The sequence below is a fragment of the Heloderma suspectum genome, chromosome 5, assembly GCF_057233095.1.
Source record: "Heloderma suspectum isolate Gila_16-S chromosome 5, 16-S_ref, whole genome shotgun sequence".
Classification (NCBI taxonomy): Eukaryota; Metazoa; Chordata; class Lepidosauria; order Squamata; family Helodermatidae; genus Heloderma; species Heloderma suspectum.
In genome coordinates this window covers 150,262,048-150,277,927 of record NC_139462.1, presented here as the reverse complement: position 1 = coordinate 150,277,927, position 15,880 = coordinate 150,262,048, and the positions used below count along the sequence as shown (strand labels likewise).

At 43.7% G+C, this 15,880-nt stretch overlaps 1 protein-coding gene across 2 annotated transcripts in view; it reads left to right on the top strand.

The window, feature by feature from the left end:
- HECW1 (HECT, C2 and WW domain containing E3 ubiquitin protein ligase 1) overlaps positions 1–15,880 on the top strand; it is a 291,424-nt gene that overhangs the window by 169,733 nt on the left and 105,811 nt on the right. For both annotated transcript variants that reach the window (XM_084857787.1, XM_084857788.1), the window contains 2 exons: positions 6,302–6,444; positions 8,657–8,757. In XM_084857787.1, coding sequence (XP_084713913.1) covers positions 6,302–6,444; positions 8,657–8,757 — 244 coding nt within the window. The remainder of the gene's footprint in view (positions 1–6,301; positions 6,445–8,656; positions 8,758–15,880) is intronic.

Here is a 15,880-nt window from a genome sequence, read left to right as displayed (position 1 = left end):
ACAGCTGACCCTGGTTTATTTAAGCCACAGTGGGTTGCAGCACATGCCAGCAACCATTTTGAATAGTCAAGCTGCAGCCACAGCTTGTGTAACCCTAAAAAAGCCCATGGGTTCTCCGAGGGTTGTGTAACTCTTGCAAAACACATGGTCCCTGGGTTCAGATGACACAACAAACTACAGCTTGAACATTCAGAATGACACCCACAGGCACTGCAACTCATTGTGGCTTAAATAAGCCATGAGGAGCCACAGCGATTGTGTGAGCCCAGTCACAGTGTTTACAGGACTGAATCATGTGAGATTGGCTGGCGTGCAGACATACTGAGTCCATCAAGGGGCTACATTCAAATTGGGTAGGGCTCAGCCGGTGCCCAGCAGAGCCCTGAAAGCAATTTTATCTTGGTGAGGCTATCAAGTTTTAATCAAGCTGTGGTAAAGAGTTGGCCCACCATTTCACTCATGAGGAAAATAAAACTGGTTTTAGGTTATAAGAAGCAGAAATCTGACGGGTCACTTTTGGAAACAGGATGGTGGGCTATATGGTGCCTTGGTCTGATCCAGCAGAGCTCTGTTGTCCTTCAGTATGCCACACAGCTCAGCATTACATCTCTCTTTTGGATTTGCAGCCAGTGCCCTGGCTGTACTTGAGAACATGTACTCCATAATTTTGAAGCCCGTCATGCTACAGGATGTCAAGAGCAGCTGGATCTGCATGCAGCACCCCTGTGCAGTGAACCTTTGAACTGCAGGTGGCAACTTCCCAGTGAAGAACCTTCTGGATGGATTCAGCACACCCAGGCTGATCACTGGATCCTTCTAGTTAGGAAGGGCTTCCTGTTCCAGCTGAGTCTCACTCAAGCAGCAAAGTCTTTCTGAGCTCTCGTGGTTCTGATGGTCTCTTTGGTTTTGATTCCTGGTTTGCTGCTTGTCCCTCTACCTGGTTTGTCCTCTGTTCAGACTTGGTCTTCAGGCCCTGCTTGTGGCTTGCTCCTTGGCCCTGCCTCCTGGTTTGCTTTGCTCTTCAATCATGACTATGGCTGGTCCTACAACTCCTGATTCCTGGCTCCTGGTGCACCCCAGATTCCTGGCCATGGCCCATCCCTGACAGAGGGCAAGAACTTTAATCTAGATCTTCCAGGGCCAGCATTAAGGGCAGGCATAGTTGGACACATGCAGAGGGTGCACAGCCCAGCAGGGGCCCATTGACAAGATCCCCCTGGAGTTGTTCCCCTCTTCACCACTGCAGTCTGCTTGTTCACTTGCCTCATGTTCTGGCCCAGACAACCATGGTGGTGAGAAGCAGGAGCAATAGGTGCCACTGCTGACTTGCTTCCTGGCTCCCTGCCTGTCAATCAAGCAAGTGGTGGCAATGATGAGAAAGAAGAGTGCTATGGCAGCTGGTGACAATGCATTGAGAAGGTACACTCGCCGAGGAGGGGCCCATTGCAGGTGTCTTGCCCAAGGAGCTGGCACTGAGATCTTGATCATATGTGAAAAGGGTCACCGGTGGTTTTTGTGTGACAAGGTATACTTCTCGCCTTTGGACTTCTACTTGGACAATAGGGTGGCCCTGTTTCTGGACTAGGGTGTGAAGGTGTATGAGTTTACATCCTAGCATTCATGCCTACAAAGTTTTAAAAGCCACCCCTTTTCTTAGAATCATAGAATGGTAGGGTTGGAAGGGGGCTATAAGACCATCGAGTCCAACCCCCTGCTCAATGCAGGAATCCAAGTCAGAGCATCCCTGAGAGATGGCTGTCCAGCCTCATCTTGAATTTCGAACATCTACCACTTAAAACGATCACTTTAAGGAGCTGACATCCAAATTAAAGGGATGTTGGAACCTGGACAATCTAAGAGGCAGAAGAAAAGCACAGAAGAACTCTAATGTTTGCTTCATGAAGTCAGTTCTTCTAATGTCACAGCCAAGCACGCACAAGCACACCACACACACAAAGGTCTTGGTATGAATTATTCATCATAACATAACTCAGCGTGCACTCGAGGGTGCCATATAATTCTTAATTAGTGTTTTGTTTTGTTTTTTTAAATTGGAGACAGGCAACCTGAACTGTCATAGCAGCTACAGCGGGGAAAAATGGACTGGATATTTGATCTGAATTGGCAAATAGGCAAATTTAAAAAAAGAAACTTGGCATATTGCAGCATGCAGTGTTAACTAGATATTTGCATTAGCCAATAAGCAGCAGAATGTAGCATGAGAGCCTCAAAACATAGAGCCATATCAGCTGCTCTGGTTGGAATCAAAGGACAGGACTCTGAGAGTCTGAGACATGCAGAACTGAGGAGCAATTGTACAGCAAACATGGGGGTCCCTGCTAATATAGGGCAGGTATTGCCAAGGCAAGTGCTCCCCCGCCCCTGTCCAGTTCCTATGAATTCAGGATTTTAGTTTCTAGTCGGCCTTTGCACACTTTTTAACCCAGTGTTTCCTCTTAACATCAAAGGCTTGCATAATCATGCCTTTGTAATGAACATTGGACATTAATCAATACCTTGGAGAGCTCCTGCCTGCAAGAGACCCTCCTATCATTAGCCTTGATGCCTTGTTTATCTGGCCGTGAAGGAAATGGTTGGAATAATTTAAAAAAACAAGCAACAACAGGGATGCGGCAAGCTCTGAATTTGGGAAAGTTCAGCCACTGGATTGGAGACTGAGTCCCAACCATTCCGGAGTAAGAATTCTTTCATTCTTCATTCTGATCAGTTTTGAATTTATACTGTAGTAATGGGCTTAAAAGGTAGATATAAGTATGATAGTCAGCTTGTCCTTTAATAATACTTAGCATGTTGACAGTCTCACAGTGCTTCAGATATTTATTTAGATATTTATACTCCACTTGTTAACCTCTACACCAGAAGTGGGGAGCCTCAGGCCTGGGAGCCAAATCCAGCCCTCCTAGGGTCCCAATCCAGCCCTCCAGGGTGCCCCAGGTGGCCCCTTTCTCCTAACCACACCCACTTGCCTCTGAGCATGAATCATGTCCTGGTTTCCTGGCTTTTGTGCATCTTTTCCCCATTCTAAAAGGTTGAAATGCCTCTCGTAAGGCTAGGTTAATGTCAGTAAGAGCTTTAAGCTACAATGTGCTTGCATATTTGGCCCCACCTCTTTTCCCTTTGACTCCATCCCCTTTTCCTTCAGCTCCCACCACCACTGGAATGCAGTCCCCAAGAGGTTGTCCAAAATTGAATTTGGACTCAGACCAAAAGAGGTTCCCCATCCCTGCTCTATACCACTATAACTCTTCCTGTCTGGGTGTAAAGGATTGGTGTTGATATTGTGTGTGAGTGGGTTGTCCCTTAAATTATTATTTTTAACCAAGAAGAGCATCATCTTTTATTTTGTACCAAATAACAATGTGAGGCATTTAATTTGATGTTACTCATTAGCATGATTCTGGTTCTGCATTATATGGCTGTTGATTTATTTTTTTTGTATGCAGTTTTTAACTGTACGTTTTGCAGTCTTTTATTTGATATGGTGGTTAAGTCTTGACAGTAACTAAAATCTGAATATTGGTGGCCATAGCCATTAAGCTTTACCAAGCTATTTTCATGTATTCTAAGCCCATGACTGAATTTAAAAAAAATCACCCTCAGAGTTCATACCATTATCAACTTTACAAGATTTTGACTTTTGATAATACACTGCTACACAACATGTAAAAACTGAGGACAGTATTAAGTGTCGACATGTCTTTGGATTTGATTTCTTTGTTTCTCCATATAACTTTACAAACAGTGGGTTGGATCCAGACTTCAGTGGGCTTCTCAAAGCATGACAAAGTTTGGATCCAACCCAAAGAGCCTAATAAAGGCAAAAATTAAACCTACGTTAGCTTTTCAGTATAAGAAATCATTGAGAAATACACACACACACACACACACACACACGCTCTCTCTCTACCATATTATTTGCCGACAAGCTGAGAGTATTGTCATTTGCATCCATTTCATATGAGCAGGCCCACAGGTGATGATTTGTGTGGTAGGGCAGAGACAAATGTTTTCAGATGACAAATTTCACATCAAAATTGGTAAAGGGGCATAAAAGGGGACCAAAATCTCTATCAATTTTTGAGGGAATAACACAGCTGGAATTGGCATCTTACCCCTAGAATGCACCTAGAGCAATGCTACATGATGGCATAGCATTACTATAATTGGTGCTTCTGGGTTAAAAAATATGACACTCCCTAGCTGTCTTGTTTTGTTAACCCGGAAGCCCCCAGCAGAGAGATGCTGTGTCATCATGCAGTGCCATACTAGGCACATTCTCTGTGTGCGTGCGCATGGTGGGGAGGCGTAGAATGGCAGGTGCTGGGAAGAGCACTACTGTTATGGGTGAGTTTTGGCCCCCAATCCCAGTTTTACTGACCCTTCCATGAAAATTCCCACAGTGGCCCACCCCAATATTGCCATCTGCAAATAGAGAAGTGAAATGGGGGTGGACAGGGGATCTCACAATGATCAGTAATAGAAAGCACACTTTTAATTGCCTTTGGAACCTTTCCCATTGTTTTTGTGATAGTTTCCTCATCCTCTGACATCTTCAATCTTAAAATTTGCTTCTTGGCTTTAGACTTCCCTGTGTGACCTACGTTTCTTTATGCCATTGGCCTAGCTGCTCTAGTATCATAGAGGGCCTAGATAGTTTTGGGCTAGGCATCTGAGTGCTAAGGGACTGTTGAGACAACTTGAACTATTTGGGCCAAATTCCATTTTGGAGAAGGAGTTGGGAGATGCGTTCCAGTGGTCAGGGCTGGCCCTAGGATAAATAGCGCCCTGGGTGAGGAATGCCATTGGTGCCCCCCCCCCCCCGTCAGTTTTGCAGAGCTACCTAGAGCGATTTATGGGGCCTGGTGCAGATAATCGAGAATGACATTGCTCAAAGCCTTGATCTCTCAGCCACTGCTACAGTTTACACAAGCCACACCTCAAAAGGTACATTCTGAGCAGTAGTAGTGCACTATGCAACACAGCAGAACTACCATAGCTTTTACTTACATTTTTTTTTGTATTGTAGCAGTTCCTATATTTTGGTAAGCATTATTTATTTTAGAACATCCCTTATTTTTATCTTTAAAAATAATAAAGAGAATTTATAAATAAAAAGGGTATCCAGCTGGCCTCTTACAGCTTACGGCTTAATTTTATTATTATTTATATAGCGCTTATAGGATTTACAATATTTGAAATGCTAAGCGCTCGCTAATGTTGCCTCGAAGTAAAGCTGTGTTCCACTGATTTTTACCTAGCGCAAACGATATCAAAGTGGAAGCTGAAAAAGAAACATACTTTCAAGCTCATTGAAGGGAAATCATTTCTGTAGTTAGTACCCAAACAACCTGTAGAACTTTGAAAGAAACTTTACAGATACTTGTTTTTGCCACCCCAGCTCAGTCCAGTCAGTACATTAAAAAAAAACACAGCCGCTGAGCTCAGCTTGGCGCCCCCCTCAACTCAGCGTCCCAGGTAACCCCCCAGCTCACCCACCCCTAAGGCTGACCCTGCCAGTGGTAGGAAGTGCAAAAGACTGCGGCTGAAGTACTAAAAATACCAGCATATTTTAGCTTACTGCTAGTAACTAAGCCATAGGAGAGGCATTTCATTCTTTTAGAATGGGGAAAAACCTGCACAAAAGCTGGAAACCACCCAACAATTGGTGGCCGGGGGGAAGTCGGTGGGGCCAGGGGAAGGCTGTGTGGCTAAATTGGGACCCCAGGCAGGCCTGATTTGGCTTCCAGGCCTGAAGTTTCTCAGCCCTGGCCTACACTATCTGGCAGTGACTCTCCAAGGTTTTAGACAGGAGATGTTCCCAGCCCTACCTGAAGAAGTCAGAGACTGAACCTGGGACCTTTTGAATGCAAAGCATGTGTTCTGCCACTAAGTTACAGCCCTTCTCAAAGGTTCCACCATGTGTGCCAACATGTGGGCGCTTCCTGGTTGCCGCAGCCCCTGTGCATTCTTGAGGCGTTTGCTTCTGGTCTGCATAAATGCAATCTGGCCTTAATTGTAACTTTGTGAACTCTCCACATCAGAGATCAACGCCTGAAGCATTCTGGCAATTTTGTGAGAGGCATTGGGAAGCAGCTGCTTTTCAGACTCTTTCTGGAAATGTTCAGCTGGACCATGTGGTCTGCTTTCATTATTTCTCCAGGGATTTATTCAACAATTGGAAGGGGATACCTGGACATATGCCCTGGGTGTAGTAGGATCAGAACCAACGCAGCACTTCTCTAACCTTTTTTCCCCCTTTTCTGTGGGATTTTTTTTACAGCTGTTCAGCTTTGTTTCTCTGCCCACTGACGTCCTGGAAATAGAGGTGAAGGACAAGTTTGCAAAGAGTCGGCCAATCATTAAGCGTTTCTTGGGGAAGCTTTCCATGCCAGTGCAACGGCTGCTGGAGAGACACGCCATAGGGTAAATCTTTGTGGCATTGCTTTCTGTCCTTTAAGAGTCACTGCCATAATGAAAAGGAGAGTGACAATTTCAACTCAAATGACACAATGTTTTAAAAAGAAGTTATAATATAAAGCTGGTTTATTGCCTTATGTTTTTTTAAAAAATAATGCTGAATATTTTGTGATTCATAGAATCATTGAGTTGGACACCTTGGAGGACATCTAGTGCAACCCCATGCTCAGTTCAGGATCTGTAATGCAGGAGGCAACTACAGCTGTTGTAGTTGCCTGTCAGATGGCCTTTCAGCCTCTGCTGAAATACCTCCAGCCAGGAAGAAACCACACCCTCCTAAAGCAGTCTGTTCCATTATCTTACAGTTATGAAGTGTCTCCTTCCTTGAAATTTCCATCTAGGAAATTTCCATGTAATCAACATAGGACCAAGACCAAGCTAGACATGCTGTTAACATGTGTAACAATTCACTGTACATGATTTTTGTTCTGTAAATAGCTGAATGGGGATGTGGGGGCAAACAAGTTTGGGAGCACAGCACATGAGAATGGGGGCTTTAACCTTTTATCCCATGCCATGGTCCTGCCGAAAATCAGCCTCCAAACTGTCACAGGAAACGTGGCAAATGATACTGTTAACGGGTCTGGGATAGGGGATGAATTTCTCTACTTCTTTGCCATTGTTCCTCCAAAAAGGAAGGACTAGTAGGCTGTCACCAGTAGGGTTGAACCTCCTGACATACCCTAGTATTCCCAGCTGCTTAGGGAATTCTGAACCCTATTGCCAAGGACCCCTCCCTTCAGCCCAATCCTAGGAAAAAATAGAAAGAAAGGTGCTTTGGGTTTTCTTGCTCAAAGCCCAGAAACACAGAACTTAACAAAAACCTTGTGAAAATCCTAAGAATGCAAGTGGTAGTTTTATACCCATGCAGTCCTTCATGTGGGATTAAGGTTTTGTTGAGAAACAGCCAATTGCCCAAATATTTTTTGGGGAAAGGGGAAAACAGGAAGGACAACAGAATGCAACAAACACACACACGCACACACACCTAAATACAATCAATAAAGTCAGTCTAACTTAGCTAGTTAGATATTACCTATTTGAGTAGAGCCTTGGGTTTCAGAGCTCATGCAGAGTTCCTTGCAGAGAAGATAGTCTGAGAGAGACAGAGAGCACATCTTTGGCCTCCTGATAAGATGTTACTTAGGAAGATGACAGGGAATAAGCAAGCTCTCTCTTTTCTGAGAATCTGAGTTCAGTAAAAGCCAGTCTTTTTGTGGAGAGTAGAGATGGGTAAGAATGTTGTTTTACTTCATATATAGATATCTAAAATAAATTCACAAATGTCTTCATATTTGGGGGCGAAACCAAAACTGGCAGATTCATCCATCCTGGCACAGGGCTTTGAGAGGACATAGTTCTCTCCATGCTGGGAAGGGCTGTACCTATTGACTTTGGCTGGTGCAGATGGGTGAGAATTTCAATTTTGGTTCTTTTTTTTAAGAACTTAAACAAAATTCACAGATTTCGTCATAGCTGGGTTAGAAAGAACTTGAGATTTTAAAATAAATTGAATGCAGGAGAAAGTGGAACTGACAGATTTGTCCACCTCTTGTGGAGACTAACTGTTGTTTTGTCCAATTGACACCACTCTTAACGATGTTTAAGCTCCTGTTGAAAACTTACCTGTAAGCGTTTGCTGATTTTAATAACTAACTTAACAGATTTTCTTCATAGTTGTTCTTACCTTTGTATTTTATTTACATTGTTGTTTTGATGCAATTTGTACACTGCCCTGTGATTTCATAATGAAGAGTGGTATATAAATAAACAAATGCCCTCAATTTCTGATGTCAGTGATCTAGCCAGCAAATCAGACAATTACTTAGCAGCTGGACCCACCTTCTTAACAACCCTGCCTATACTTGAATTATAAAACAGCCGGGTAGTTCTGACTTGCCAAACTATTGTACAAAAGAGCTCAGGTATTGGATGATAATACTACACCTTCCAGTGCAAAAAGGTAATATACATTCTCACCTCCAGACAGTTTACAGCACCAGGGCTGCTTAGCTTCAACAGTAGAACTACTTTGCGTGCTTCGTGATTATTCTCTTGACTGAATTATTGTAATAAATATTATTAGTTATTTGTAATGTATTAATTTGCTGTAGTAGTAAATAAAATAATTATAAATATGCTGCTTGGTTTCTTACAGGGATAGGGTTGTCAGCTACACTCTGGGACGTAGGTTGCCAACAGACCATGTCAGTGGACAGCTGCAGTTTCGGTTTGAGATAACTTCTTCAATCCACCCAGGTATTCTCCTACAGTTCTGCTTTCTATATCAAGAAGTGTTTGAATTTAGCTAGGCTTGGTTCAGACATGGTTCAGGTGATTGGGAACAAGCCATGGTGGGGTTTGTGGGCTCCCCTTCTCCTTTGCATAGTAGAGGAGGAGAGAGAGAAAGCTTCTGCTTGCACTTGAGAATAAACCACAGTTTCTCATTACGCATTAATTCAGGGGACGGTGGTTTGTTCTAAACAAAGTAAGTTAACAAACCAGGATCTGAAATCATGGCTTGGCTCTAGTTTGTCTTAATGAACTTTGGTGGGAATAAGCCACAGTTCATCCAGTTCGTATGTAACATGGAACTGTGATTTGTCTTCTTGCACTCTCCTCTGGGAAAGGAAGAGAAGAGGGGAAGGGGAGCATTCCCAGTCACCTAAGCCAAGGCTTAAGTCAGGGATGAGCAACTTCCAAGGGTCTGTGGACCACATGCCCAGCAAAAAAGCAGCATTTTACATTTAAGACAAGGTGCATAGGGTGCTCACACTTGGTTTTGTTTTAATGCAAAATCATGCTCTTGGAATTGGGCAGCAATTCAGTGGCATGACAGCGGCAGCAATTTGGGGGCGGCAGGGGCCACAGAAAGATGGGCCTGCATGTTGCCAACCCCTGGTTATGTGATTGTCTGAGGTGGGCAAGTGATAGACTTACTTCTTGTACTGAACCACAAGTAATTATAATAAATAGTATGTGTGAGGGAATATATTGCCTCATTAGTGTGTATTATAAATCACAATAATTCCTGAGTTTTCTTTTTGCTCCATGAATGCAGTACACAGGATGGCCTACATTATTTTACTGAATTACTGTTGTCTTTTTTTTCTTTACCCTGTCTCAGATATTTTTGTTAATGAGTCAAAAGTTACAAGCAGTTTCTACAGTGCCTCCTCCTGTGGTACCAATGTATTCAAGTCTTGTGCTCTGAGAGCCAATGTGATATGGACAGAGTGTTGTAAGTGGATAGGGAAGACCTGAGTTCAAACACAGCTTAGCTGTGGAGCTCACAGGGTGGTCTTGGGAAAGTCACTGCTGTGCAGCCTAACTTTCCCCACAGGACTATTCTGAAGATAAAATTGGAAATATCAGTCAAGTTTGAGGGACTGTGGACAGAGTGTCCTCATTCGTTGGTGGGTCCTGGTGGACTTACTTGGTGATGACATCAGCAGAATGCCAGGTTGCTGGGTCTAACCACCATTTAATTGCCCAGTTTAGCCCTATCCAGGTGTTCTGTATGTGGAGATAATCAATATGTGAGGAGAGCTAGCACAGTAGCCCTGCCCACTCTGTCACCACATTCATCATTTTCTACTCATTCTACTCTACACAGATACAGGAGGCTCTCCTCTTCAGAGATTCCACCAGTAGAGAGCAACAAACGTGATGACAGAGGGGTCTGGGCTAGCATGCTCCTTCTCTCGTGTTTATTAGCCCTACGTACAGGACGCTTGAATAGAGCTAATGTTTCCTTTAAATAGCAGCTACACTCAGCCATTCAAGCACTGCTTGGAGCATGGAGCTGGAAAAAAAAGGGGGCACGGGGGGCAGGAAGTCAAGACAAGTGTCCATGGTGGGCCCTGCCATGGCTCTGGTGCTCCAACAGCAGCCTCATGCTGCCAGATGCTGACACCAGACCTGATATCAGTGCACCCCACCCTGAACTTCTTCGGAGAAGCATGAGATGCAAACATGCAGACCAAAACAAGAGCATTCACTGATTGGAACAGAGCTGTCAGGAGCGCTCTAGCTGCCTCTTAAAATCCCCTTCAATAGCCAACTCAAGACACAGATGAAAGAGGTTCTTTCCAAGGCTTTATTCCTTTACCACTCAATGACTCTTTCAGATGCTAATTTCCAGCGACTAAGCAAGGAACTGCACTGGGGTAGTTAGCAGAGTAGCCTAAGCTCCAGGTAAGGCAGTTGGTCCCCGTTTGAAGGAGTACAGCGTGAAAACTCTGAACTTATGGGCTGTGGAGAGGTCCCCATGGGTCCTCGGGATGTGACCATTGTCGTAACGCCAAGCGGGCAAAGCACCTCCTCTTGGCGCCCTCCATTTGGCGCCTCTCCCTGCATTAGCGCCGAGCGTCCACCAACACCCCATCCCCCGCTCTTTTACTGCCAGGGTCACTGTCTCTCTCAGGAATGCAGGCAGGAGGAATCTCTCCCTGCAGCTGCGCCTCTGAGAGATGAGCAGGCTCCTCTCCCACGGGTTGTTGCTCTTCCTCAGAATCAGAACTGCTTTGGGGCTCTATGGGCTCAGTTTCCACCCTGACAAGAACCATATAATTTATATGTACATTGTAAGGATAGTAAAAGAAAGACAGAGCCAAAAGGGTCAAAAGTATTAGTGCTGTGCACCGCTTCAGTCCGAAGCCCGAATAACAAGGTGAAGCAAGCTGATTTGGAGGTGCCTCGGCGTTATACGAGGCAGATCAGAACATCACCGAGGCTCCGTGAAGTGAAGCAGCTCGTTGACGAGGTGCCTCGTCCACCTCGGAGATTCGTAGCTCTTCTTTTGCCTTCTAAGCAGCCCAGACAGGCTGTCTCTAAAATGTATCAACTTCTGAAAGATCGCATGGAGGGGCAGGAGGAGAAGGGAGGGGGGAAGGGGAGAGGATGCTGAGGCGCCAAATGTATCAATTTGAGAGAGATCCGGCCACTGGGAGGGGCAGAAGACAAGGAGAGAGGGGGGAGGGAAGAGGAGGAGGGGGAGGAGGATAAGGCAGTGAGCTATCCTGCAAGTCAGCCTCCTTTCGCTCATTGTGAGAGAGGCAGTGTTACAGAAGAAGACTGTCTGAATGGTATTTGGCTAGAGCAGTGGTCTCCAAAGTGGGATGTGCAGAAGACGATCCATTGGGGTGTGGAGCTGCCTGATAATTGAGCAGCCTCCCGCTGCCCTGACGAGCTGCCATTGTGTGCAGTTGTGGTGGTGGTGGCGGCAGCAGGATGGGATGGGAGCCAAAAAGGAAGCTCCATGGCATTAGTCTCTTGACTCCAGTCATATCCTGCCTCTGCTGCAGCCACCGAGAGCAACTGCGGCAGTCTCTGCCAGTCATGGCAGGAGAAGCCATGGCACTGGAGCAGCTGCCATCCTGCTGAAGGAGAGTGAGAAGGAGATTAACCCTTTCCACTCTTCTTTGGTATAATGAAGCCAAGAAGAAAGCACGTGCTATGACAGCTATGTTAGTCAGTCCCCACCCTTCTGTAATAGGTTCTTACATTCATTCTTGTTGTTCATTCATTTAAAAATACAGAAAATTTCACTGTAGGTGCTTATCTCTCCCCCCCCCCCCCCGCACCTTTTAGTTTGCCCTTACTTTGGTTGTGTCTAGATTTTATTTATATATATATATATATAGAGAGAGAGAGAGAGAGAGAGAGAGAACTTTCCTTTCCTTGTTCTTGGCTCCCCTCCCCTCCCCTCCACCCCACCCCCCATCTCAATTCCTGTATTCTTTCCCTTCCCATTTTTTTAATCTCTTTTCCCTAAAAAAAAAATAAAAAAAATTAAAACCCCTTTCTCTTCTGTCAGGATTATAGTTAAAAACCCCTTTCTCTTCTGTCAGGATTACCGTTAAGTCCCCCTCTCCTTTGCTTATAGTTCAGGGTTTGGTTTGGTTTTGCTCTTGTGTGCGTGCACATGCTTGTGCTATGTGGACAAGCAAGCAGTGTGTGTCAAAGGACTACAAACAGTCCACATTTCCAAAAACAGTGGGCAAAGCACTGCACACATTAACAGCTATTATTTAAATAATACGCTGTGTGTTGCAAAACAAGCAAGCCCAATATGAGGCATCTTTGGGGTCTTGGCAGGGGAAGAGGTGGGCAAGGTGCTGCTGTGCCCTCTTGGCAGAGTTGCTGTGTTGCTTCCTGCCTCTGTCAGTCCTGCAGACAACTGTCGTTGCTCTTCTTTCAAGTCAGTGTGCCCACCTGGCAGGGATGCTTCTTTGTTTGCTTCTTGCCTACCAGCGTTTTCCCAGGCAATTCAGCCAGAGACCCTGAGGTTATTGACTGTGAATAGGAAAGTTATACTAGGGGAAAGGGGTTATTTGCACTTCAAAGAAACCTACAGCAGAGTTTAAGGATAGACTTCCTCAGCGCTTCAACACCTAATTTGATTATCCGTTTCTGAATTTTGGTTTGAGTTTCTGAGAACGGCACACTTTACCTGTGCCTAGCACAAAAACTCCAGGGCCAAACTGTCTGAAATTTGCCAGGTGGGATACTCTCCAGGGGGGCTGAGAGTGCCATAAATATCACGCACTTCTGTGCAAGCACTGGGAAGTTACAGCTCTTTGCTTTGAGAGTTTTTGTGGAATAAATCAAATGTCACCTGTGGCTAGCACAAAAACTACTGAGCCGAATTTCCTGAGGTTTGGCATGTGGACCCCCCTCCATGGCAGCTGGGAATTCCCCAAATTTCATGTCTGTATCCTGACAACTGAAAAAGTTATGGCTGTTTATGTTTTCCCATACAAGTCAATGGGAAAATGTCAAAAATGAGTGATTCGGATGTCTGAATCTTGCTTTAGATGTCCAAATCTCTCTTCTGATTCGGATCCGAGTCAAAGCGGATGGGGTCTGGATTGGTCCGAAGTGAAGTGGGGGGGTCCATGCACAGCCCTAGAAAGTACATTTGTACAGAATTATTTACAGCTGCTGCTGCTGCTGCTTCTTATTCATTATTATTTTGGTTGAATTTAAAGTTTGGGGAAGAAGGTAACTCTGGGTCAGGGCGTTCCATCCATTTGCCAAATGAAAACAAGGGGGTTTGTATAAAGCATATTATATTATAAACATATAAAATATTATACCAAGATCTAATATGAATGAAATGAAGCCAAGATTATAAATAATGCTATATCACATGTAAATTTAAAAATAATAATATATTCACAAAACATTTTAGCCAACATCTTTGGATTTTAAGATGGCATGCAGTACAATCCTGTATGTGTCTACTCAGAAGTAAGCCCCATTGAGTTCAAGAAGATGGCATGCAGTGCAATCCTGTATGTGTCTACTCAGAAGTAAGCCCCATTGGCTTCCAGATAAATGGATATAGGATTGCAGCTTTAGTCCTATTCAGGGCAAGTGATTTAAATCACCAAGATTTAAAAGACGAATTTTAACAATTAATTTAAACAAAGTTTCCTCTTTGCATTTTAGATATTTCCTAAAGAAAAGTGTATAGTAATTACTTGATCTGGCCATTTAAAAGGTTGATTTACAACTACTTAGGCCATTATAGCACCTAGAAAGGTATTATTTAGTGATACATTATTTCACATCACATTTTTACTATTTTAAAAAATGGTACATGACACACTGCATATTTAATTGTTACCTTAAGCTGTGCTTATGTCTTGTGTCAAGCTGCATTAGGATAGTAACAAGAAGTTAACCATACACATAAAGCAAATACAAATTGTATTTCATTTCAAAATTATAGATTTTTGTTTGCCTGTCTTGAGAAAGAACATTCTTGCCTTAATAAATATAGTATGGAAACATTTGTTGCTTATCATACTTTGACTGCCGTTCTTTACACATTTACCTGGGAGTAAGTCCCATTGAACTCAGTTGGACTTACTTATGAGTAGTCATGAGTAGGACTGCACTGCTTACCTTAAAAGGTTGATATTTTACCCATGGATTCATTTATTTCTTACTCAGTCAATATAATCTTAAGTGGAACTCACAACGTAAAAATACACTCGATTCTGCAAATTGCAGTGCATCTGCAGTTGTCCATCTTTATTATACACCAGGTGGTCATAGTATTCCCCAGCTCTCCGGGTATTTAGGGCCAAGTTGCTGAATCGTTTATTATATGGTATCTCCGTATGGATTGAGATGACAAATTCTGCTCTGGAAAAAGTTCAAGTGTTTTTCTTGCATCGTATTTGGGGGTACCTAACTGTGTAGGAAATGCAGCCATGTGTTTGGAAACAAGAGTAGGATTTTTGGAAACCAGAGCATGGGCCCAGGCACTAAAATTCTGGTTTCATCTACATTTTTCTTCATCAACATTAGCTTTGTATATCTTATGCTAACAGATTCACACTCTAGTAAATGGTCCCATAGAATTTTACATAAAATTAGCTTAATTGGTGTTTCGTTTGAATCCCTTTTCATGCTTGAGCAACAACAAGCCTCTAATCTTCTGATTCAGAGATTATATGATATTGAAATACAGGATCCGTACTCTCTGGCTAACAGAACTTGTTCTCCCATTGCCCATGGGATTCTGCCCAGTTATGGTAACTTACTTTCTTATCTGACATCTCTTAGAAATATACAAGCTCATGGAGCATTCGTACTTGCAAGACTTAATGTTCTACCAATAGTAGTACTCCAGGGCAGATTTTTGAAAATCCCACTTCAAAGCAGATTGTGTCCATGTAAAGAAGGCCTTGGTGTACAAAATGAAGCAGGACAAAGGCTAATAGAGTTTTGCCAAGAGAACATGCTGATCATAGCAAACACTCTTTTCCAACAGCACAAGAGATGACTCTACACATGGACATCACCAGATGGTCAGTATCGAAATCAGATTGATTATGTCCTTTGCAGCCAAAGATGGAGAAGCTCTACAGTCAGTCAAAATAAGACCTGGAGCTGACTGTGGCTCAGATCATGAGCTTCTTGTTGCAAAATTTTGGCTTAAATTGAAGAACGTAGGGAAAACCACTAAACCATTCAGGTATGACCTAAATCATATCCCTTATGAATATACAGTGGAGGTGAGGAATAGATTTCAGGGATTCGACCTGATAGACAGAGTGCCTGAGGAACTATGGACGGAGGTCCGTAACATTGTTCAGGAGGCAGCAACTCAATCCATCCCAAAGAAAAAGAAATGCAAGAAAGCAAAGTGGCTGTCTGATGAGGCTTTACAAGTAGCTGAGGAAAGAAGGGAAGCAAAAAGCAAGGGAGAAAGGGGAAGCTATATCCAACTGAATGCAGAGTTCCAGAGAATAGCAAGGAGAGACAAGAAGGCCTTCTTAAATGAACAATGCAAAGAAATCGAGGAAAGCAACAGAATGGGAAAGACTAGAGATCTCTTCAAGAAAATCGGAGATCTCAAGGGAAC